Genomic DNA, 24,165 nt, shown 5'->3' with positions numbered 1-24,165 from the left:
TGAGTTGATCGCCACCCTGGGTTCGGACATGTTTTTTTTTCGTCTAGTTGAAGTTGGCGAGTTAGCAGGCTGCATTAGACTCGTAAAACAATCAAAATAAAAGGGATGCACGTTACGCAGGGAAGACTCGAATTTCATGAAATTGTATTTGAAGTGTGAAGAATGAGATTGGAGTTGTCTGGTCTGACCTCTGTAGGCGACTGAGTCTGTGCACCATGGCAGCTGCAAATTTTATTATTTGCACAAAACCGGCACTTGAGGTGCAAACGGACTACACAATGGTAAAAAAACAGAAGAGAATTACTGTGAGCTCGACGCAACCAAACCACGTAATATTTTCACCAAATTAGTGTCACCGCTTTACAGCTCAGCGCCTTTGGAATCGAAGGTTTACTTGAATTTACTACGACACACTTGCGGTATCTAAATGCACTACTCTGCAGAGATACTCGGGTAAAGGCACCGCTCCTCGTTTGCAATCCAGATTCCGTGGTATTACGTGTGCCTTATTGTGGACGAGGTCCACGAAACCGAAGGTTTTTAGCTATTAAGATATGTAATTCATGGTATTTATGGAATCAGTGGTGACACTTGTCGTAACATCTCTAGGCCTGGGGCTGCTGAATAGTAAAGTGAAATCACAGAGTAAGTAATTGGTCTACATGGCACATGAAATAGTAGCATAGCAGGGCGAAACTTGGTCAGTTAAATGAGAAGATGTAAAAGCAAAGCCATATCCTAATAAATCCCCCCTCATTTACACAATATCCACCACGAAATACAAAGCGGCAGTAAAGGAATTCCTCAAGCTTCTTTCGCATTGGCAGCCAGTAAGCACAACTTTAAGAATCTCGTGTTTTCTCACTTTAACAATACGGGCGCAGCACCCGGATTCCCACCTGGAAGAAGGGTTGTGTGTGGATGACAATGAAAGCGACAAAGGCAATGGAGCTGAATCTAGTAATGAATTGACTTGGATGATTCAAGAGTTCTGCATTGATTGAGTGCCAACTACATAACAAACAGAATATGGAAAAAAAGAAAAAAGGGCCACGAAGCTGCCTTGTGCACACGAATGTGCCATCGGTACCATATATGTGCGTCTTACTCTCGCTTTCTCACTCGGCGCCCAGCAGAAAATTTAGAGAAAAAGCGACTTTGCTCGCAAAATTCAGTCTTGTCGACATTCTTGTAGACCTCTGGAAACGGAGGTCTGGACTTTGGCGGCATGCGAGAATAGACAAACAAGGCCAAAAAGGTGTCCCCGTTTTTCATATCCGCCATTCTCCATTCAGGCGATGCGTAGTCGGGCAACTTTCCAACTGGAATGCTATTATTGCCGAAATCATCGTAGACCCGAATCAAGTCACTGCCATCAGCAGTGTCCCTATACTTGACAATAGCCATGAGGTTGTATGGCATTTGTCCTGGGCGTCCTGTTCGCTGCCAGCGCATGACTCCATCGACGTCGACAGATTTGCCAACCTCCAGAGTGAAACGGCGAAAAGCATTGAAATCAAGCTTTTCTTGGCCAACATCCTTTACCGTAAACGTTGCGTAAAAGAAGGACGGTGCGTCTGGGCGGACCAGGACGGTAAATTCACCGACGGAGAACTCTCCAAACAGTTTGTTCACCTCGACGTCCAGGCTCATTCCTGGAAAGGCATCGAGTCGAACGGAGTCGGGAGTCGGCGTAGGATGCCACTTTGCAAAGTAGTCCTTCACCTCGGTAGGCGTAGCCTTGTGCTGGAGCCGGCGCCACCGACGAGTATCCTGCTGCCACCAGAGATGCTCCAGCATTAGATTGAATTGCGGCATGGACCAAAGGGTGGTCTGCATTCGCGCGTGGCTCACAAGGTTCTTGAAATGGAGGTCTTCAGGTGCGACGTTGTCCAATTTCTTTCCCCATACCTGGACAATAAGATTGTCCAAGGCAACGCCAATTGTATTTAGCGACAGGCCGAGAAGCAGCCAGGCGTGAGCCATAAACGGGTTATCGGCCTCCATTTTCTTCACGGACTCATCATGCTTGTTCCATATTGGCTCATTCATGGAGACGTAGATTCTTTTGAGAAGCACAATCAGGCAGTTGATACCCGATGTCGAAGCGCCAAGGTCATGTTTACCATTGGGCCAAAACGTGAGGACTTTGTCCCGCAGTTGATCGTGAGACTCGTTGGCATGATCTTCGCGAACATCTCGAAAGCTAGCCATTTTGTCGAGAATCAAGATCGCGGAGGGGATTGTCGGCTTGTTTGTAAATTTGCCAAGTGCTACAAAATAGTGGTTAGCACACAATTCGAAGAGACACGGGTCTGCTTACATGGGAAGAGTTTTGGATTCTTTTTGGTAGCAAACAAGAACTCGTTGTTGGAGGTAAAGTCGAGATTGTGCTGTTTAAAGTTGCCAGTTGTCGGGCGGTAAATTTCGATTCGACCGTTTGTTTACGCCAGAGCCACGTGGGCCACTGCTCAGTTTTTTCTTTTCTTTTTTTCTTTTTATTTTTTCTTGACATGTATAACTCACCAACGTAAATTTACTTTTCTACTTATAAATATGCTGGCAAAATTACGAGTACGCGCTGGCGTTGACGTGCGGGAGCGGCTGACCAGTCACCTTTTTTTACGATTTCTTGAACGTAATCTTCTACGCTCTCTCTTACAAAAGGGGGTGGTGGTTGAGGACTGTTCACTTTGGCAAAACTTGGCATTGCACATGTGCAAAATTCATTGAGACCAGACAACACAACTTTTTTATTCATCCCCAAATACCAAATACCAAAAAAAAGAGAAACCCCCCCCCCCCCCCCTTTCTCCCCCGCCCTTCCCACAAGAACAAGGAGATAAAAATGAAACCAATCAATCTTCACCAGAGATCATGGTGAACGCGCACTTGACACTGACCCTGAGGTAATTCTTCATGAAGTCAGTGATGGGAATATCTTGATTCCCCTTTGCGAGCTGATTGGCCCATGCGGCAAGTCCAGCCCAGGAACGAAACAGTTCCATGTGGTTGAATGGAGTCGCGGCTTGTTGGTCGCGTAGACGCACAACCAACTTGCGAAACCCCTCGCCGTAAACGTGACAGTCAACTTGGACTGCCGGGGACACGTAGAGCCGGAGATCCCGACCCGGACGCCCGTAGCAAGCCTCCCAGTCTCTCTCCGGGGGGAACGGAATGTCAAATGTCCCGAACTCGTGGTGCGGGAATCCCGGCCAGGCAGGCCAGCTTGGAGGCGCCTCGCTGCCCATGATGCTTTTCCAAGCCGATCTCAGTGCCTCCTCCGAGGGGTCCATCTCCCTCCCTTTGCCCTTGCCACCTGCGGATGGAGCGGCGGGCTTTGTGGCGGCAGTGTCCTTGGACGACTTGCCTGAAGCCACGCCAGAATCATCTTTCGGCGCTGGGCCAGCAGCAGCCTCGGTATTGGGAGCCCATCGAGACTTTCCCAAGTCACCGGGTGCGCTGGGCTTGGTGACGGGCTTCGCAGCGGGCTGGGAGGACTCCCTGGCCTCACGCTCGAGCTTGAATCTTTGAAACTTTTCCACCAATCTGGCCTTGGTGGCCTCCTGAGCCTTCAGGTACATTGTGCTGTACACAATGTCGGCTGGCTCAGTCGTCTGGGCGGGACAGTATCTCTCAGTCATCCACCACATGCTGATGCCGAGCAATCGGCACAGCTTGTCCATCATTTTGAACTCGACAAATGGTCTGCCGAGAATGGTGACGGGGGGAGTAAGCTCCCGGAGCTTCTCCTGGTAGACTTCGGATCTCATGTCGTGCAAGAGACTCATCACTTGGCCAGTGGTGACGTGAGGGCGGACTTTGCGTACCGCTTCCATCACCGTCTCCTTGAGCGGCTGGTTGACGATGTCGACTTCAGCCCAGGCGACAAACTCCTCTGGCTTCTCCTTGGCAAGCTTCAAAACTTGCTGCTCATTCAACGCCATTTTGCTGCTGCTGCTTCTGCTGCTGTTGCTGTTGCTGTTGGTGGTGGTGGTGGTGGTGCTACTGCTGCTGTTGCTGCTGCTGCTGGCGTTGGTGGTTGTTGGAGTAAAGTTAAACGGGCGCTTGCATTTTGCAACGAATTTACAAACTAGGAAATTTACTAGCTGACCGTGATTAAATGAGTTACTACTTACTTACAGTGAGCACAAGGTGAGTTGAACGTGAACAAGTCACGCCAACCAGCCAACCAGGACCAGCCACCCCGGTCAAGAATCACAAAATTCCGTCAAAACTAACATCTCGCTTATTTATTAACACAAAAACGAGCTGAGAGTGTTATATCTAACCAGATCAATTCGTCCCTCATCACATAGCTTTGGCCCGAAAGTGTACAATTTGAACGAAAGCGCTGGAGATGACTTTACTGGAATTTGACCAAAAGACAGTCACATAGATCAGAATTGATTGGGAGGCGAAACTTTTTTTAAATTTAGAACATACGCACAAACTTCATCGCCCATTATCGGACCTTTTGATCGCACTCATGAATCGTGACCATGCCAAACGGCCAACCACGACGCTTCCAGCGTCTCCCAAAATCAGACTTATACCTCGGGTTCGCCAACCGGAGGGTGGTGGCAGCGAATATGCAAAAGAAAGTCTTTGCCTCCTTCGTTGCTTTGCCACTCCCAGATACGCTCAATGGGAAGCATGACACAAGACCCAAACAGTACGGGGGTTCTTGTGCGCAAATGACGTTGAAGATGCAGTGCCGCCACAAGCATGGACGCGTCTCCTGTGCCAGGGGATTCCATAATGGCGGCAAAGGGCATCAGGTCTGTCCCAGATGAAGCTACCGGGGTGTCCATCGACACCATGTCGGTGCACAGAATGGTATGTCCCGCGCCATCGGCACGAGGCCGTTTGGCAATGCCAATGGTACGATGCATCCAAGTCTGCACCATGACGGTTTGAATAACTATGCAGTCATTCTCGTCCAAGGACAATGGTTGGTTTCCCTTGTCTTGGGGGCTGATGCCAATGAAATCCTCCAGCTTATCAACCAAGTCCGCGATCCGCTTTGCAAGCTGGGTTTGGATCAGCACGATGCGAGAACCATTAGCTATGTCTTTGACGCAATCAGCATCGGTCTCGGCTTTGGAGACGTCCTTGAACCCTTGCAGGGTTACGGACGCAGAGTGCCAGGCCGCGAGTGCCACCCACAGACCTCCCTGCCTCATCAGCCCGTGAGGCATCTTGAACTGCCCCGAGATTTTGTAACCAAGGGTCTGGAGGTGCTCGGCCTTTTCGATTTCCGGAACCTCCTGCCAGAAGATGCTTCCGCGATCAATAAAGCCCACCCCCTCGTGCACAATGGCAGCGAGTCGAATCATGGCCTTCTTGGCGGACACGGTGGCCCCTGGGAAGGTGATGCCAGTTGCGAGGAACCAAGCAGGAAGAAACTGGTGCTCGAACTGTGGCAGCAATTCCAACAAAAGCTCCTGTGCATTACCTGGCACCAGCGAGAACATGCGAAGATTGTCACTGCACTCGCGGGCACACTTCATGAGCTTCAGCTGTGACAGGTTCGAATAGACAATGGGAAAGTCTGTCACAAAACATGCAAGCATGTCATCCATACTCATTCCATCAAAGTTGGCAAGGAGGTCTAGGAGGAATGGGATGGATTGGTCATTGTCTACTCGACGACGAGGCAGCAGCTCAGCGAGCTTTGACGCCTCGGGCGCCAAGATTGTAATTCCCGTCGTGGGTGTCGAGGTTTGCCACACGTACGAAACAGCCTGGTTGACCTCCCACTGCGATGTTTGCTCGGGCTTGTACACGATCCGGCCACATTCCCAAATGGCTGCCTGTCGACGACGGCTAATGATGATGGCACCGAGGTTGTGAATTTCCATGGGAATTTGGCTCTTCTCGGTGCAGAAAAGAACTGCCGGGAAGGATCCGGGCTTGACTGGTTCAATTCTCATCGCCAGTATATGGGCCAAGAAACGGCTACTATTGACCAGATTATTGACCCTTGCCCTCATCCGCAACAAACCTGTGATAATGGCATGTATTTCATCCGGGTGGCAAAGAACAATGGATGTCCTTTGCCCGTCGACCTGCGCTTTAACAAGTTTGACGACTTCATCGACAGAGTCTGGATCCGACCAGAGCAGTCGTTTCGGGGCCGGGCGGGTGATGGCGACCCGAGTTGGCACCTGTACCAGTGAGACCGTGAGCTTTGGGCAAAAGTACTCCAGAGCCCTCTGGACGGACTCTTCCGGTTCTTCAAAGGTAGAGACTGTCAGGAACCGAAGACGAGTCTGGGACGTTGGGTTTGCTGCCCACTTGACCAACTCGAGGATGGCCAAGGCGAATGGTGCCGAGCAATATTGGTCAATCTGCGCCACGATGGTAACGCAGGCCTGTTCCCACAGCTTGGAGACCTTGGTCTTTCGCAGCTGCTGCAGAAGCAAGGCATAGTCGCAAATGTTGGGAATGGCGAAGTCGGGAGAGAGGGCAGCGCGCTGCTTCAACTCGGCCGACATGATCTGGCTCTCGGTGTCGTCGGCCACGACGTAGAGCTTGACATGACCCTCGGCAGTCATATCCATTCCCTCAAACAGGAGTTGAACCTGCTCGTATGGCGCAAGGTTGTTCGGGTTGCAGTGGCCAAAGACCACAGCCTCGGGCTGGTTGGCCCAATCGGTAAGTGTGAGCTGCTGAAAGTTAGTGAATTTGATATTCCGTGGTCAAGCACATCGACACACCTTGGACATGTTGAGTTTGTCTGTGATGGAGATGTCAATGGAAATGCTGTCAAGGTGTAAAAGGCAAAAGAGACAGATGGCGTACAAATGTTTTCTAGTTTGTTTTTGTGATGCAAATTCATGGCCAGGTTCTCGGACAGCCTGCTCCCCTTTTGTTCACTTTTTTCTCACTTTAACTAGCCGCTGCCAGCCCCCCTGCTTCCACTGTGTAAAAGCTCCCACGTGCCAGAAAATTTTTACATTGAATAATTGATGGGCGAGTGAATTTTTAAAATTTGTACTCGACACCATCACCACCACACAAGCACAAGCACGAGCACAAGCACAAGCATCACCACCACCATCACAACAACAACAACACCAACCCCACCACCACCACCATCCCCACCATCATCATGTCTTCAAACAAGGACATGAGCAAGGGAGTAGAAGACGGCGTTGTGGAGCAGCCCGGTGGCAGCCGCAAAGTCCGCTCCCTCAACGACGAGCGCTCCAGCTTCGTGGCCACCACCACCACCAGGGATCTCTCGGGGGCCATGGAGGATATAGCAAAGCGTTCCGAGGCGCATGACGACGATGATTGGGTCATCTATGCCAACAATGCTTCACGCATGTTGACAGGTGGACTCCTGCCGCCGCCGCCGGCCCCTCCCAGGGATTTGCTTGGCATCCCAGCCAGTCCCCGGACTCCGGCCTCAGTCCAACGCGGAGCATTCCGTGGACAGGCCCGGGACGCTCGGGGGTCGCAGACGCCACGGTCAGGCCAAGGCCGCCGAGGGCAAGACCGCCGAGGGTGGCAAGTCCAAGGACAGAACTCCCGTGGACAAGACCGCCGCGGCCAATCACGCGGGCCCAGCCGTGGTGGCGTTCAAAAATCTCGCCGTCAGGGGACATCGTCTTCTGCTCGTAGCTTGGGGGCCAGGCTCGGCCAGGACCCTTCAATCATACAAGATGCCAACAAGTGGCGTCAACAGGAGGTGTCTCGAGGTCGCGACACGGCCCGGGCAGCCCAAGAGAAAGCTCAAAATGAGCTCTTTTGCGGCAATTGCCTCAAGCATGGACATAGAGTCCGTGACTGTGTCCATCCGGCCGAGGACGGCTTTGTGCACGGCTGTCCTGTCTGCAATAAAGCTGACCATGAGTCAGCTAAAGGTTGCAAGCAGACATGGCCGCAACGTCTGGAAAGGAAGCTGGGTTGGGCGATTGAACACCGCGCCAACCGTCCTACTCTGGCCGCGTTCTCCAACTGGGCAAAACTATTCATGGAGGCCAGTGAAAAAGGTGACATCACCTTGCCATCAAAATTCCCGTGGACGCCATTTTTCGCCCAGGAATTGATGGAGCGCGAGACTCAGCCTTGGACAGATTTTGACTATGTCGCAAACGACTCGTCTAAACTGCCCTTGGATCCTATGACGGCCGGCCAAGAAACCGTCATTGAGCATGCGGAATCACTTTTCCAGATTCCACTCCAAGTCATTGGCAGTACCGGTGGTGACCCATGGTACCCACGACGGAAGGAGGATGAGGACATGGCCGACCCCCGCCCTTTTCACCGTCCTGCCGGTGACAAGCTGGATGAAAGGATGGATGAAGACTTGTCTTGAAGTCGAGTCAAGTCCTGTCTGCGGCCGCAAGGTGAGTGCAAGCAGTTTCAAACTTATATCTGGTGCAATTGACTGACTTGTAGTGGATTAGGCCAATGCAATTTGGTGATTTCTTCCTGGGGGAAGGGGAGGGGGGGGGAAGATTGTTTTTTTGTGATTTTGGTTGTCTTTTTTTTTTCTCGGGTTGGGAATGGGGGCGGGGGCCTCTAATATAATTTTGCAGTTCCGTGGCCAATCTTGATCCAACTCTGTGTGCATGTATGTTCCCTACACGTTCCACGAGATGTATTCGCAGCAAACACGGCACCACCCGCGCCAGTCCGCACTATCCAAGTCTCCCTTTGTTTGCTGCCAGTCTCCGTGTCTTGCTCTGTGTCTTGGTATTACTTTTTGTGTCTGATGTGCGTAATCCGGGCGAGTCTTTGCCGCTTCATCGCTGCCTGCTTCTATTACATACGCGGCGTGTCTTTTAAATCATGTACTGCGAGTATTCTTTTATTCATTGTTTTTTCGTGCAACACCCCATTTTCTGGGGTCAATAAACGGCTGCACAGCATGCCAAACCCCCGTGCCCTTTTCAGGTTCCGTCTTGGCCGCCATCCTCCCTACCTCCACCCTAGGAAAAAGACAAAAAAGGGGGTAGGGACGTCTTGCGACAGGTAAACTGATCTGAATAATGATCGCCAAGCGTGTCTCGGAAAGAACGGGAGATGGATGGCGAGGCAAAAAGGAATCCAAGGCAGTGACCATTCCGGCCTCCACCATGGAAACACCCATCCCTACGTCCGAGTACGCCCAGAGACCTTGCTTGCATCAATACTTTCCATCAGCATCTAGAAGAAGGGATGGACGCAAACCAAAGGTCCAAAAGAGGAGGAGAAAACACTAGAATTGACAGTGCACATGTGACAATTGCTCACAGCATGGAAGGGCCCCCACATCACGTGTTGCACCACATGCATGTCATTGTTGCTACGCCTGCTCCTTCCAGCTAGCTACGTATTTTCCTCTCTCACAAATGTCACCATGATCAAGCTTTTCACTTCTACCAGCTCTCTTGCAATACAGCACTTGTCGCTTGCATCACGAGTTGTGCCTTCATCGTAGACCCCTCGCGCGGTCCCTCCCAGCTCACCTGAAGGAACATGTCAAACCTCCTGCCTATTGTTGGGCTGACCGACGCCGCATCCAATTACCCGGTGGGAATCCACGGTACCAAAACTACAATGAGCATGAAATTGAATCGTTTCACGCTTCCCTGCATAGTTGCGCGGATGGGCTGGAATGTCCATGGGTGGGCCATGATTCAGTTCGCCTTTGGAACCCCGGGGCTCCCTTGGTAATGAGAGTCCGAACCCCAGGTTTTCCCACGGCCCAAGAGCTGCTTGCAGCAACAAGAGATAATAGAGCGCGTCTAGGCTTCCCTCCATCTGCCCGGTGTGAAGAGGCAGACGCACGATTCCCAAGGACCACCATGCCTACTTCTCCTTCTCAACCTGCGGCCGCGAATGGGGTCGGCATGGCGCCTCAAACCCATGAGGACGATTCCATCTCACCTCCATCTCTTGCCTCCATGAGCCGCCAGAGTACCTTTATCGCACCAAGAGTCCCATTGATCCCCGGATGGATGAAATTGACTCCTCTAGACCAAATCGAGAGTCGATTCATATTGCCATTGGTGCTGGTTTTCAACATGTCCTCACCGGCTCTTGGACGGCTCGTACTGCGAGACTTGGAGACAAGTCTTGCCAGCACCATCGGGGAGATGCCGTTTTTGGCGGCAAATGTCGTGCCGGACTGTGAAGAGCAGGGCACGATCCAACTGGAAATCTCGGACGACGCTGGAGTCTGGTTCCACTCCCAGGAGCTGCCGGAAATCGATTACTATGCACTTGAGCGCCGCGAGTTTCCGCCTGGCGAATTCCCCCTCCTGGCTTTGATGCCGGAGCCTCGCGTTCACCACGCAGAGCAAAGTCCCGTCCTCACTGTACTTGCAACGTTCATCGCCGGCGGACTGCTGCTGACGTTCAACAGCCATCACTCTGTCATGGACGGTGCCGGGATGCTCACCTTGGCCATGACGTTTGCAAAGCACATGGCGGCGCTGTCCGACGGTCGCTTCATCGCGCCCGGGGATACATTTCCAGAGGAAGCTCTCGACCGATCAAACGTGTTTGGGTGTGGCGGCAAGGAAGTCGGCGATTTCCCCAACTATCGCCTGAGTCAAACGTACCGATGCGCCATGGAACGAGAGCTGGTCGAGGCTGCCGTTTCCGGGCACCACCCCAGGCTCCCGCTGTTGCAGAAACTCAGCCTTTCGCACTGGTTCATCTCGGCGGAGTCGATGCGCGCCATGAGGGACGCTGCACTGCCGCCGTCCGAGGGACTGCCCTTGTTGACTGACAACACGATCCTGTGCGCGGTGCTGTGGCGTCACATCTCCCGAGCGCGTCGGCTATCGTGCCGGGGCATCGTTGCGAGCTCCTTTGTCAACACCGTCAATGTTCGGAGGCGGCTGGATCCCCCGCTGCCGTTGGAATATCCCGGAAATGCAGTTGTCCACGCGAAAACGTCGGCCGCCACCGCTGACGTGGAGTCGATCGAGCCCGGGATGCTGTACAAGATGGCCAAGCAAATCACCGACGCGATTGAATGGTGGACGTCGGAGCGAATTTGGGAGCTGGTTGGGGCCATTGAGTCCAGTGCAATGGTGAACAAGGTAGAGCCAAACATGGACAACTTCCAAGGTCCCGACCTCGAGGTCACCAGCACCGCGGCCATGGGAGACATTTATCGTGCCGAATGGGGTTCGGGGCTGGGGAGAATCAGAGCGTTGCGCTATGCGTACCTGCCCATCAAGGATGGCTGGGTCAACGTGTTGCCACAGAGAACGGATGCGGGACTAGAGCTGCTCATGTGTCTGGAGAAGAGTACCTTGAGGTTCTTGAGACAGGATGAAGAGTGGCTCCGGCTGGCCAGGGAGAGTCGATGAACCGATGCTCGCCTGGGTGTGAGCGCCTTCTCTCACTCTTGCTTTGAATGTCGCGCATCATCTATTCTCTGATGAACAGCGCGGCTGGCCAGTTTCAACCCTTTGACATCAACGATTTTGACGTCTGGCCATTACGTCATGTTTGCTTGTTCAACTGACAGAGGCAGCCTTGTCTGACTTTTGCGGCACCATGTATTACAGTATATTACGTTGTATTTTCATATTGTCAAGACGGAATGTGTTTCTTATTATCCTCCGTCTGCTGGAAACGATTTCTGCAGTCTGACAACAATAACATGCTTCCGCCCGACCTCGTGTCTGCTTTTTTCAGCTGAGAAACACCTAGTCCTGCGTTCTCATGTCAATGTTTCACTCTTCCATATCTCATTTGTCTCATTACCCCTGAATCAAGGCGCGATGCCAATATCAGGGGGGCTGGCGGTGCGGGGACCAGAGTCGTCTGTACCGACATCTCCTCGATCAGCAGTTGTCGTGTCTCGCAATGACACAACTAAAGCTGTGTCAGACAATACAAGTGGGACTGTTTCCTCCGCGAACAGACCGTCCTCCGCGTGACACTCTGTCTGCAACCAAATGTCAGTAGCGCTGCCTTATTGGCATATGGTATAATATGCATCCGCCCCAGCAGAGGCACATGTCGATTCGTTTTGGCAAACCAAACTCTGACAGAAAACTTGACAGTTACTACCCACAATGTCGGGCCGGCTCTCTTCCCATGCGAGCGGCACAGACGGCGATGGTCTCATGCCGATCGCCGTTGTGGGAATGTCCTGCCGCCTCTCAGGTATTGCCACGAGCCCGGAAGGCCTTTGGCAGATGCTGGCAAGGGGCTTAACAGGATGGTCAAGCAACGGGAGCAGCCGCTTCCAAATGAATTCGTTCTGGCACCCGCAGTCTGACTTGAACGCTTCGGTGAGTCGAGCTCTGCCATGAAAGCTGCCGCCGCCTCCTTTCCACTAACAGGCTATAGTTCAACGCAAGAGGGTTCCACTTGATCAAGCAAGATCCCGCATTGTTTGATAACTTGTTCTTTGGAGTCACCAGCATTGAGGCCAGGGCCATCGATCCGCAGCAACGAATGCTGCTTGAAGTAGCATACGAAGCGTTCGAGACGGCGGGAATCACGATGCAGAATCTCAAAGGTTCAGATACAGGCGTATATTGCGCGGTTTCACATCACGACTATGACAAGATCCTGGGCAGGGATCCCGAGTTGTCCCCAGGGTGAGATTCTTGACGTGAGGGCTTTTTTCATCAGATATTGACATTGGACAAGATACCGATTTACCGGAACTGGACCTGCGCTCGTTTCCAACCGCATTTCCTACGTGCTTGATTTACACGGGCCAAGTATCACTCTTGATACAGCATGTTCCGGTGGACTGGTTGCGGTTCATGAAGCCTGTAAAGCCATCCGGGCGGGAGACGTGCCGCAAGCACTAGTCGGTGGCACGAACCTGATTCTCGATCCAGACCAGGTCAATATCATGTCTTCAATGGAGTAAGTGCTCCTGAGCTCAAAGAAGAGGGACGGCGATTTAATTGTGCGACAGCTTCCTCTCTCCCCACGGCCGCTGCTACGCGTTTGATTCCCGTGCCGATGGTTTTGGAAGGGGTGAAGGCGTGGCTGCTGTCGTGCTGAAGCGCTTAGACATGGCCCTTGCTGACGGCGACCCAATTCGGGCTGTCATTCGTGGTAGCAGCGTTTGCTCAGACGGTCGCACGCCTGGAGTCACAATGCCATCTTCCGACATCCAGAGGAGAATGATTCAGAGAGCCTATCAACAGGCAGGCCTAGACCCGAGGGATACCACCTATGTGGAAGCACATGGTTCGTTTCTGGTTGCCATGCTTTGATGCAGAAGTGACTGACTCGGCGAACAGGAACTGGAACCAAGGCCGGAGACAAGGCCGAAGCGACTGCTCTCCATGAGACCTTTTGCAAGGCAAGGCAAAAGGGAAATAAACTGTTTGTCGGAAGCGTCAAGGGTAATGTGGGCCATACAGAGAGTGTGGCCGGATTGACCGGTCTGATCAAGACGGTTTTGATGCTCGAGAAAAAGATGATGCCCCCCAATGCCACGTTCATGAAACCAAACAGCGAGATTCCATTGGAAAGCTGGGGCATGGAAGTGCGTCTTCAGATTCTCACAGAAGCCCCTTTACTATCCTGTCAAGCTGGGACTGATGCATTGTGTGCAGGTGCCTAAAAGGATGCTCAAGTGGCCGGACAATGCCACTCGCCGCGCCTCAGTCAACAGCTTTGGGTATGGGGGTACAAACGCCCACGTTATCCTGGATGCGGCCGACGATTACCTCAACGACACGAAACACATGTGCCCCCCAGTCGATATTCGAGCTTGCGTGGGTAAAGTCAACGGAGACTCGGCAAATGAAGTGGCAGAAGTTACGGAAACAAGTAGTCTCGCCATGACCATAATTGTTTCAGACCCAACGGAAGCAGAACCGACGACGACGCACGTCCATGGCCATTCGACTCTACAACACAGGAGGAGCCTGAAAGCTTCACCCACCAAAGCCATGACGAGACCACGCCTCTTTCCCTTGTCCCACGATCAGGAAGGGGGCGTGGCGAAATTAGCGGCCAATTTCAAACGCTTCATCTTGGACAAGCTGCCTGATACGAATGAATCTCTGGATAGTCTTGCCTTCACTCTATCGGATCGGCGGTCTATCTATAGGTTTCGTTGGTGTGTAGCCGCATCCAGTCGTGACGAACTTGTGGATGGACTTGAACACATAGTCGAGGGCACGGATCGGGCCCTACAACAAGCTGAAGAGCGAAAAATATGCTTTGCTTTCACAGGTATAGTCGTGATGAGAATATGCAAACTTTTGCAAACAAGAGTCTAACACCACGTAGGTCAGGGTGCTCAATGGGCAGGCATGGGTCGCGAATTGCTGGCCGCATACCCTGTATTTGCCAAGTCCATGGAGCGGTCAGAAAGGTATCTCACCCACCTCGGTGCTGACTGGCGGCTTCTCGCCGAGCTGGATAAACCATGGGAAACGTCTCGAATCAACGAAGCCGCCCTGTCACAGCCTTGCTGCACCGCCATTCAGATTGGACTCGTCGACTTGCTCGAGACGTGGGGAATTCGACCTGCCTTGGTGTGCGGACACTCGAGCGGAGAAATTGCGGCGGCATATGCAGCTGGCATCATGACAGCACAGGATTGTCTGAAAGTCGCCTATTTTCGTGGCCATCTGGTGAAGCGGCTGATGGAGCAGAACCCCAAGCTTTCCGGCGGCATGCTTGCTGTTGGACTGTCGGTAGGCGAGGCGCAAAAATATCTTGACAATGACGCCACTTGCGGAAAGGTCGTCGTGGCGTGCGTCAACAGTCCTGCCAGTATCACCTTGTCCGGAGATGAAGCAGTGTTGAGCAGTATTCAAGAGACGCTCGCCGCCAGAGGCGTTTTCAACCGCAAGCTGGCGGTTGGCGTGGCCTACCATTCGCACCATATGAACATGATTCTGGAAGAATACCTGCACGCCATTCAGGACATCAAACCTTTACACTGCGGGCAGCATGTCCAAATGGTGTCTTCTGTGACGGGCAAGGCTGTTCAAGGCGAGGAGCTGAATGCGATGTACTGGGGTAGAAACCTGACATCTCCCGTCCTCTTCGCCGACGCTCTGGCCGAGATCTTTGACACGGCGCAAAAAAACGAAAAGCGAAGCAACATGCTTGCGGTTGTCGAGGTTGGCCCTCATTCTGCACTGCAGGGTCCCATCAAACAGACCATCAAGGCGTCCAAAACAGCGGGATCCATCAGCTATCACTCGGTCCTCTCACGGAAGCAAGACGCAAGTAGGACTGCCGTGGCCTTGGCTGCAAGTCTGTTCGTCAATGGAGCAACCGTCGATTTTGGTCGAGTCAACGATCCGCATGGCGACGCCAAAAAGAACGTCTTGACCAACTTGCCAACGTACAATTGGCATCACAATACCACGCACTGGGTCGAGTCCCGCCGGAGCGCTCAATATAGACACAGAAAATTTCCCAAGCACGATCTTGTTGGTGTGCCCAGCAGCGACAGCATACCCAGCGAACCGACATGGCGCAACTACATCCGCCTCAAGGAATTGCCTTGGCTCAAGGGCCATTGCATTGGTGGCAACACCATTTTCCCAGCCGCTGGCTATGTGACCATGGTTTTGGAAGCCCTGAAGCAACAAATCCTCGGTGGCGGAAACCCCTGGAAGAAGATGCGTATCAAATTTCGCCAAGTCCATTTTGGTCGGGCGCTCCTCGTTGCCGACGATTCTGTGGGCGTAGAGACATTCGTCACCATTCGACCTTTTACGTACACGGCACGAGAATCTTCGGCTTCGTGGAACGAGTTTCGGATATTTTCCGTGTCTGTCAATGGAGAATCAACAGAGCATAGTCGGGGTCTAGTGACTGCCATCAGTCCTTTGCCCAACCAAGACCATGAGAATATGACGGATGCCGAGTCTCTTGCGTTTATTGAACAAGTTTCCGAGAAATCTCGCATAGTACTCCCCCCGAAGCAGCTATACAAGGAGCTCAGAGACGTGGGTATTGAGTATAGCCACCCGTTCAATGGCCAAGAGCACATTCGAGCATCCGAGTCTGCATCGACCTGTCGAATCAAGATTCCAGATATCCAGGCTCTTATGCCTTCGAATTACCAACAACCTCATTGCATCCACCCAGCAACATTGGATGTCTGTTTCCAAGCTGCCTTCTCGGCCATGAAGGTCGGAGAACATCTTCGGGGTACATTTGTCCTCGGCGGGTTTGACGACCTTGAAATCTCGAGTGAGATTCCGTCTCAGCCCGGAAAGCACATGTCCGTCGCGGCATCTCTTCGAGGCCTTGGCCACTCTAATTTCGCATCCGATTCAGTCATCTCGAGCTCCGACGACGGAAAATCAGAAGTCTTCATCAAGATCAAGGGACTCATCCTTGCCAGGACAAGTGGACCATCTCGGCAGACTTCTTCACAGCATCTGGCTGGAGAATCCCTGTGCCATCGGCTGGAGTGGTCCCTTGACCCGACTTGCGCCGAGCCTCACAGCATCATCAAGCGTTGCCTTCTCGACTCTGACGTGTTGGTGGCTGGAAGAACGAGCTTGTGTGAGCAATACTGCCAAGCTGTCGTGGCAAGGGCACTAACAGAGCTCTCTCCCGACGACGAGGCAAAGATTACTGGCCACTTTTCTCAGTGGCTCCTGTGGATGAAGGCAATAAGCGCGGGAAGCTACCAGCCACTCCAGGTGAGCAACGCGCTCAACGACAAAATCAAGTCGCTTGGCATCTATGGCGAGGTCCTGGTGGACATGGCACCTCGGCTCGTAGGTATTCTTCGGGGAGACGTTGATCCCCAGGCACTCCTTCTGGAGAAGCAGCGTCTGTACCGGCTCTACACGCGCGACAACATCAAGAGGTGTCACAAGCAGCTGGCCGAATACGTCAAGCTTCTGCGATTCAAAACTCCCAATCTCCGCATCCTCGAGATTGGGGCTGCAACCGCAGCCGGATCGATGCCAGTTTTGGAAGCTCTCTACAGCAACAAGGACGTTAGAGGAGAAGCGAGGTCCGAGTCGTATACCTTGGCCTGTGCTCCGACAGCGTGCTTCCAGGACGCAGAAACGGAATGGGACAAGGCGCAGGAGTCTCTAGAGTGGAAGAGGCTTGACATGGAAATCTCTCCAAAAGAACAGGGGTTTGAACTTGGCTCGTACGACCTCGTCATTGCCGCCAATGTCTTGCATGCGACTCGCGAGATAAATGTCGCGCTGGGAAACATAAGGAGCCTGCTCAAATCAAATGGCAAGCTTGCTCTGATGGAGACGACAGCCCCAAAAATTCACGACGGAGTCGTATTTGGCATGCTCCCTGGATGGTGGCTTGGAGCCACGGACGGTCGGGTGCACTCACCACTTCTCGATGCATCTGGTTGGCGTGATAGGCTCGGCCATTGTGGCTTCTCCGGAATCGACTTTGAGATGCACGACTTCGACTCGGCCGAGGACCACCAGGTCAGCGTCATGGTTTCTTCAGCAACTAGCCATCCAGAACCATGGTGTTTGGGCATGCAAGACCCGACGAGAGGCGTGTCAACTCTAGAATCCGAGTTGCCAATCTCCAAATACCCAACAAACCTGACGGGCTCGGAAGGAAGCCCTCGGCAGACCATTCTTGTGATTAGTGACGGTAAAGAGAGCAGACTTGCAGACCATGTAGCCGACCTATTGACCTCTGTCGAGTCCAGCGTCCACGCTGAGAAGACCGCGTTGGCTGAGGCGCAGGTTTCGCCTGGTCAGCTGGCCGTGGTGCTACTCGAGGCAGTCCATCCGTTCCTGGCGACATGCTCTCAAGCGGATTGGGGAAAAGTCCGGCATATTCTTTCCGACGCAGACGGTGTTTTATGGGTCAGTTGCGGCGGCGCCGTCGAAGGCACGAATCCTCTCCAGTCGCTCATCGTGGGCCTAACGCGCTGCCTGCGATCCGAAGACCAGCACAGAAAGGTCGTCACTCTGGATCTCGAGCCGAATCACGGGTCGGGACTCGAGACCGCGGAGCAGATTCGCAGAGTCTATCATCATGTATTCGGTCCACATGGTCCGCCAGCCTCTGCCTTGCCGGAATTTGAATACGCCATCCGCAATGGAGAGATACTGATTCCTCGCTTGATGTGCAACGGTCCCGTTAATGAATATGTCCAGGACAGCGTTTCGACCTACCACCCTCGACACGAGCAAGGAATGAAACCAGGCCGTTCCTTGAGCCTGAAGATCCACGAACCTGGGCTTCTCAACACACTCTACTGGGCCGATTCGGAGCGGCACGCACGGAGCGTCGGAGCCGAAGAAGTCCGGGTGGATTTGCAATACGTCTCTCTCAACTTCAAAGACATCATGATCGCCATGGGACAACTAGAAGGGCACACGGCCATGCTGCTGGAAGGGAGCGGCAAGGTTGTCGAGGTTGGTGAGGCACTCCGCCATCAGTACTCTGTCGGTGACTTGGTCTTCGCCACCGATCCAGACGGTGTCGCCACGACCAGCGTCATTAACAAGTGCAACGTTCATCGCATACCCAGGAAGCTGTCAATGGAAGTCGCAACCGCTATTTCTCTCGCCTATGCAACGGCTCTGTATTCGCTGAGGAATGTTGCCAATCTCCAAGAGGGAGAGTCCATTTTGATTCATTCCGGAGCAGGCGCAGTTGGCCAAGCCGCCATCTCCCTGGCTCAATATCTCAACGCTGGCGAAATATACGTCACGGTGGGGAGTGCGGACAAGAGGGCCCTCATAAGAGAACACTTCAACATCCCAGACGACAAGATATTCTCCAGTCGCGGTCTCAGCTTCTACCATCAGATTCTTCGCAAGACAAATGGTCATGGTGTCGATGTCATTCTCAACTCGCTCAGCGGCGAGGCGTTGCAAAAAAGCTGCTCCCTGCTCGCGCCGTTTGGGCGGTTTGTCGAGATTGGTAAGAAAGATGTCATATCCAACGCGAGGCTTGAAATGGCGTCTTTGGAAAGCAACGCCACATTTACTACCGTTGATTTGACGCTGCTTGCCAAGAGGAAGCCTCTTGTTCACCAAGAGCTCTACCGCACCATCTTTGAGCTCGTTGGTCAGGACAGGATCAAAGTTTTGAGCCCTATAACGGTCAATCCTGTCTCCGAGCTGGAGGCTTCTTTTAGGCTGATGCAGGCTGGAAAACACGTGGGGAAACTGCTGCTCCAGTTGAACCCACATATGACAATTTCTGTAGGTGCACATCGTCCCGTCTTAAAAGTTTTTGCTGACTTGGGCTTGCAGGTCCAACCTCCACGGCCACCGACTCCTCGGCTGAAAGGGGATTGCTCTTACCTGGTCGTGGGAGGAACCGGCGGCCTTGGTAGAGCCACAATTAAGCATTTTGCGAGTCTCGGGGCCAAGCACATTTTTACCTTGTCCCGATCTGGTCCCGACAGTCCAATTATGAGAGAACTGGTGGAAGAGATGCGTCTTGCCGGTGTTTGTGTTGTCGTGTTCAAGGGCAGCGTCACAGACACTGTCGCGATTGAGTCGATCAAGGAGCAGGCCAGAGAATTCCCCATCAGAGGTGTTGTCCAAGGAGCAATGGTGCTGCAGGTACGTGCTCAACCGTCTTTCACAACAGTGGAGATTTCTAATGGGAAACAGGACTCTCGCGTGGACAATATGAGCTACGCGCAGTGGCGGGCTGCAATGGAACCGAAAGTTGTGGGAACAATGAATTTGCACCGCGTGTTCGGAGACACTCTAGACTTCTTCATCCTCCTTTCGAGCAGTGCAGGAATCATTGGCTCGTATGCTCAGGGCAACTATTCCGCTGGCAATACGTTTCAAGATTCTCTCGCTCGCCACAGGGCATCGCTCGGTCTGCCAGCTCGCTCCATCGACGTTGGCTCCGTGGAAGGGGAAGGGTACACGGCAAATAACGAAGCGGCCGCGGAATTCGTCTCCCGCCAAGGACTGCGGCCGTACAAGGTCAAGGAGTTCCTGGCCACAATCAATGAGGCGATACGGAATCCCTTTGCATCCGGGCCTTCGGCAGCGCAGCTGATTTGTGGCACGAGGAGAGCCGATCCAAGTTCCCAAGCCAAAGAAGCAGCTCTGCAGCGTCCAGATCCCAAATTCTCCCACATATGGACGAAGCCCCATCGCCAGGCATCTGCCAAGGCTGACTCGAACCATTTCAATATTCAAGCCATGTTTGAATCAGCAAAAACGGCGGATGAAGCCGAAAAGGCGATGCAGGTAGCAATCAAGAAGAAGCTTGCTCATCTGCTTGGCCTGCCAGAAAAGGACGTCAGCACGAATCGCTCCGTTGTGAGCTATGGAGTGGACTCTCTTATTGCGGTGGAGCTTCGCAACTGGATCTTGTCACAGTTGGAATCTCACGTCCAGATATTCGAGTTGATGAGTCCGATGAGTTTCGCCGAGCTGGCCAACACGGTTGCCAGAAGATCTCGGCTTGTGGCGACGGGGCTTTTCGGCGATGTCAAAGTCTAGCGATTGCCAACGGCTTGATTCAACTAGCTAGTCGCTAGGCTGTTTCCTATCAAGAGGGACAAGAAAAAGTAAAGGTCTATTTTATCCAAGCCATTCCATACAATCGTGCCATGTGACACGCTGCCTCTATACAGAAGATGCAAGCAATCTACCCAGCAGCTACTGCATACCGGCAAGCAGTAACAGGAAATTACACTACTACCTACGCAGCGGCACAAATTGTTGTCCTTGTTCTATTCACATGCGCCAATCAATGCTCAGCAGAATGATATCAGCCATTTGGCCGGCTACACGCTTCACCACCACTTGCTATCCGCCGGCACACGTCGAATAACGTTGGATCCGCAGTGCACATCGCCCATTTCAACATGGTGCGTGAACCAGTCGTCAATGTAGCGAACCGTATAACCCGCCTTGGCGTAGGCCTCGTCCGCCGCGGCGGCCAGGACATCCCGCCCGTCGATCACGGGCCCCCACGGGTTCGGCGCAATGACGTGCTTCCTGTCGACGACGACGCTGTTGATAATACCGGGGTACAGCGCCAAAACGGGCCACGTCTCAAACTCGGACCAACTGAAGCTCTGGCGGCGCTCTATACTCGCTCCATTCCCGTCTGCCAACTTGGTAGGCGGCGTACCGGCGTCCAGCGCGTTGGGGGCCTTGACGCGTACGGCGCGACGGGACATGCGTCGCGTTTCGTTGCCGGCCTTCTTCTCATAAGTCCAGATGTCGCTCACGAAGCGGCCCCAGGGGTCCGGCTCGAGGTGGTACAGACACGGCAGGCGGATGACGTCGGCGTCGGTCAGGCCCGTCTCGCGCTTGAGAATCTCGATGTTGCCGGCGATGTGGGCGGCGCTCTTGTTCTGCACGGCAGCAAAGTCGGTGCTGTCGAGCACCTCGTCAATGGTGGTGGTGACGTGCCACTTTTCGGGGTCGGCGGGCGAGCGAGGGCGCGAGACGGCCTTTTCTTTGCCGTGGCCTGCCTGCCGCGCCTGCCGGAGGATGTCGAGGCCCGCGAGCGGATCGTCCGCCATTAGAACCCAGCCGAGCTTGTTGTCGGCGGGGAGGAACTGCAGGAACTCGTCGACGTGGCCGACGGAAAGCCACGACGTGTTGAGCTCAATGGGGGCCTGTGTCTCCTGGGCCTCGAGAAAGGCCATCATGTGCGGCTTGGTCTTTTGGGTGCCCATGACGGCTCGCCCTGCGGGATAGGCCTTGCCGCGGTGCGAGTACGGGGGTATCGTCTCGAGGTTTCCGGTAGAGTCGACGGTGTCGCCGCCCGCGAGGTGCTGGACGGCTCCGACGGTGTTGGAGCGCAAATCCTGAAACACCTTGCGCCCGGCCTCGCGGTAGTCCTGCGCCGACCGCAGCATAATGTGCAGGCTGACGGGGCCGTTGGGCCCGGGGATGCTCATGTAGCCGGGCTCGAAGAAGTCCTGCGTCCACAACTCGCCGCAGCCTTCAAAGGCGTGCATGGGGCTCTCGAGGCCCAGGGAGGAGGACATGTCGCCGAGCTCCTGGACGAAACGCTCGTGGCCCGAGTCCCTGCCTTCGGGGCCGTCGACTTGCGATGTCAGCAGCTGCTTGGCGGCCTGGCCGTGGTGCTGCGTCAGGACGGGCGCCACGCGGAGTGCCACCGAATCCCGGGCTTCGTGTCCCCCGTCTTTTACCGTGAACTCGACCGTGGCTCGGCCGTCCCACCCGCCGGGGCGGCGGACGTCGCGCGCATCAATGCCAAGCTCGAGACCTGCTTTGAGCTCTGCGGCCTTGAAGGTGTAGTTTGACGTGATGAACACCCACTGGCCACTGGTTTGCTGTTTGTGGAACAGGCGAACCTTGGAGGCGGCCAGCATGCGGGTCACGGCGACGGTTCCCGTGGCCGAGTTGCCAAGCCCGGGGATGGGTCGAGTACGCAGAGGCGCCAGGTAGGTTGCGTTGCGGAGTATGTCGTCCGAGGCGTCGTTGCAGGCCGATATCTTCCTGTCCACCTCGTTTATCTTTTGGTAATCCGGCCCCTTGAACAAGTAGTCGTAATAGAGGGCTCTTTGGCTTTGATCGAGGCTGTTGTACCACTGTTCCATGGATCCCCCGTCTCCAGGCATGTCGGGAAGACTTGGGTCGGGGACCGGCGTCTCGGGCGGCTCTGTCGCGTTGAAGATGTCGCCCAGCTTGCTGGCACAGGAGCCCGTGATTTGGGATGAGCATCGGCGGTCCGTGTCGACGATATTGGCTAGGAAGAGGGCGCCGGCATCGTCTGTCCACGTCTCTTTGCCGACGGTGTCGGTTTCGCCCGCGACATCGACCCTGCCGTCGCGGTTCGTGTCCGCCAAGATGGACACGGTAAAACTTGGGCTGCTGGAGGCCGTGGGGTTCTGGCCTGCCGCGGCGGCACGTTTCTTGAGCGGGCCTTGAGGAATGGCACTGGCCAGGGGCAACACGACTAGAATGAGTGAAGGGCGCATTGTGAGGAAAAGATTGCCAGTCCGCGGCCTGCCAGAAGAAGGTTGCGGCCATCTTCGTCTGATGTACTATGCGGGTTTAAATACAAAGCCCGACGTGCACTTGATTCTCCTCCATGCCACTGACTACCTCCGCAGGTTCTACGCGTCTAGCAATGACTCGTGAGCCCTTTGATTTTTTCAATACTCGGTGTCACGTTCACCTGGGCAGATGTTATAACCGTGGTTAGCCCATGACCTATAGCAACACAGGCTCCATGTATAGGTCCATGTATAGGTCCACGTATAGGTCCACGTACATATAGGGAACATTAATGACTCGTGGGCACGGAGGCGGGACTTGGTTAGCCAGAAGTATGTTGGGAACGAACAACGGATGACATTGCAGACAAGACATGCAAGGGCGGAGGGCTCCCGAGCTGGCGGCCGGTGTACATGGTATAACGCTCAAGGACAGATTGTGAGACGTTTATTCGGTGGCGGCGTTGCATCAGCATTAACGGCCCGGCCTGTTATAGTGAGCAGTACCCTTGAGTCAAGTTTATTAATAAATAGTCTGGTAGCTATTAAACCACAAGGCCAATCTCCACCATGGCCTTTCTGGTCTGGTAGCATGACACGGATGGCAACCGACATTAGACGCGCAAGGCAATTACGTAGTCGTGGGCTATATAACCTTTTTCATATGTGAATTATAGCGGCTTGACGGCTTGACAACCTGATGCAGCCTCACATGGCTATCCGAAGCGAGATGAAGCCCCTCTGTAAACAGGCCACACGGACAGCTTTGAAAGTTGGAATTCATTATTATTAATTCATGGTCGATTGGAGACGTCATCTACTTAGCAGCCTGGCCCATGACAAGAATCCTGCAATGGCGGTGTTCGTCCTGGTGGACGGCGGTGGCCTTATCTTAAGGCAGGTTATTGTAGAGACGTTAATATCGTAAAGCGGCGTCGAGAGCAATCCCCGCCGGCCGTCGCAGTACCCGACAACGTCCTTCGTGTCTGGGTGTCCTGCCAGCCGGCTTGCGCGGAATGGAGCAGCCGGTGAACATTTTGGCATCTAAGGCGCTCCCAAACAGGTCATGTAGAAACCTGCCGCTCATGGACAGCAGCGCCGCCGCCGCCGCGTGCACCGCCACGGGGGCCGTTCAAGACGGCGCCGGCCCGTGCCGTGTCGGGGCTAGCGCGGACCACCACCAACCACGCTGACGGCCGCGCGGCCACTTTTCTCGCGGCTCTGGCCATGTTCTACTACCTAGGTTTGCTGCTGTGAGTCGACGCCGCCGGGGCACGGGCACGCCTGCTTCCGAGGCT

General features: G+C 53.9%; 7 protein-coding genes across 7 annotated transcripts; 3 read left to right on the top strand and 4 right to left on the bottom strand.

The window, feature by feature from the left end:
* Window positions 1–1,104: 1,104 nt before the first annotated feature.
* Window positions 1,105–2,214, bottom strand: MAA_01704 (uncharacterized protein; the record flags this gene model as incomplete). The annotated part of the gene is made up of 1 exon (XM_007819702.1): window positions 1,105–2,214. The coding sequence occupies one exon, from the start codon at window positions 2,212–2,214 to the stop codon at window positions 1,105–1,107; it is 1,110 nt and encodes a 369-aa protein (XP_007817893.1).
* Window positions 2,215–2,858: 644 nt separating this feature from the next.
* On the bottom strand, window positions 2,859–3,947 carry MAA_10597 (uncharacterized protein; the record flags this gene model as incomplete). The annotated part of the gene is made up of 1 exon (XM_011412315.1): window positions 2,859–3,947. One exon carries the CDS (start codon window positions 3,945–3,947, stop codon window positions 2,859–2,861), a length of 1,089 nt encoding a protein of 362 aa, XP_011410617.1.
* Window positions 3,948–4,550: 603 nt separating this feature from the next.
* MAA_10596 (uncharacterized protein) lies at window positions 4,551–6,731 on the bottom strand (the record flags this gene model as incomplete). The annotated part of the gene is made up of 2 exons (XM_011412314.1): window positions 4,551–6,671; window positions 6,723–6,731. 2 exons carry the CDS (start codon window positions 6,729–6,731, stop codon window positions 4,551–4,553), a joined length of 2,130 nt encoding a protein of 709 aa, XP_011410616.1.
* A 386-nt stretch (window positions 6,732–7,117) lies between these two features.
* Window positions 7,118–8,329, top strand: MAA_01703 (zinc finger domain-containing protein; the record flags this gene model as incomplete). The annotated part of the gene is made up of 1 exon (XM_007819701.1): window positions 7,118–8,329. The coding sequence occupies one exon, from the start codon at window positions 7,118–7,120 to the stop codon at window positions 8,327–8,329; it is 1,212 nt and encodes a 403-aa protein (XP_007817892.1).
* Window positions 8,330–9,803: 1,474 nt separating this feature from the next.
* MAA_01702 (Chloramphenicol acetyltransferase-like domain protein) lies at window positions 9,804–11,321 on the top strand (the record flags this gene model as incomplete). Its single annotated transcript, XM_007819700.1, has 1 exon — window positions 9,804–11,321. The coding sequence occupies one exon, from the start codon at window positions 9,804–9,806 to the stop codon at window positions 11,319–11,321; it is 1,518 nt and encodes a 505-aa protein (XP_007817891.1).
* Window positions 11,322–12,035: 714 nt separating this feature from the next.
* MAA_01701 (polyketide synthase) lies at window positions 12,036–20,387 on the top strand (the record flags this gene model as incomplete). The annotated part of the gene is made up of 10 exons (XM_007819699.2): window positions 12,036–12,254; window positions 12,313–12,566; window positions 12,619–12,843; window positions 12,896–13,173; window positions 13,227–13,474; window positions 13,545–14,169; window positions 14,227–17,470; window positions 17,519–19,118; window positions 19,170–19,484; window positions 19,536–20,387. 10 exons carry the CDS (start codon window positions 12,036–12,038, stop codon window positions 20,385–20,387), a joined length of 7,860 nt encoding a protein of 2,619 aa, XP_007817890.2.
* Window positions 20,388–20,683: 296 nt separating this feature from the next.
* MAA_01700 (protein-arginine deiminase type-4) lies at window positions 20,684–22,849 on the bottom strand (the record flags this gene model as incomplete). Its single annotated transcript, XM_007819698.1, has 1 exon — window positions 20,684–22,849. One exon carries the CDS (start codon window positions 22,847–22,849, stop codon window positions 20,684–20,686), a length of 2,166 nt encoding a protein of 721 aa, XP_007817889.1.
* Window positions 22,850–24,165: the final 1,316 nt, after the last annotated feature.

Source organism: Metarhizium robertsii (assembly GCF_000187425.2).
Source record: "Metarhizium robertsii ARSEF 23 chromosome Unknown MAA_Scf_1, whole genome shotgun sequence".
NCBI classification, from domain to species: domain Eukaryota; kingdom Fungi; phylum Ascomycota; class Sordariomycetes; order Hypocreales; family Clavicipitaceae; genus Metarhizium; species Metarhizium robertsii.
Note: the sequence above shows the minus strand (reverse complement) of the source record. Positions and strands in the feature narration are given on the sequence as shown.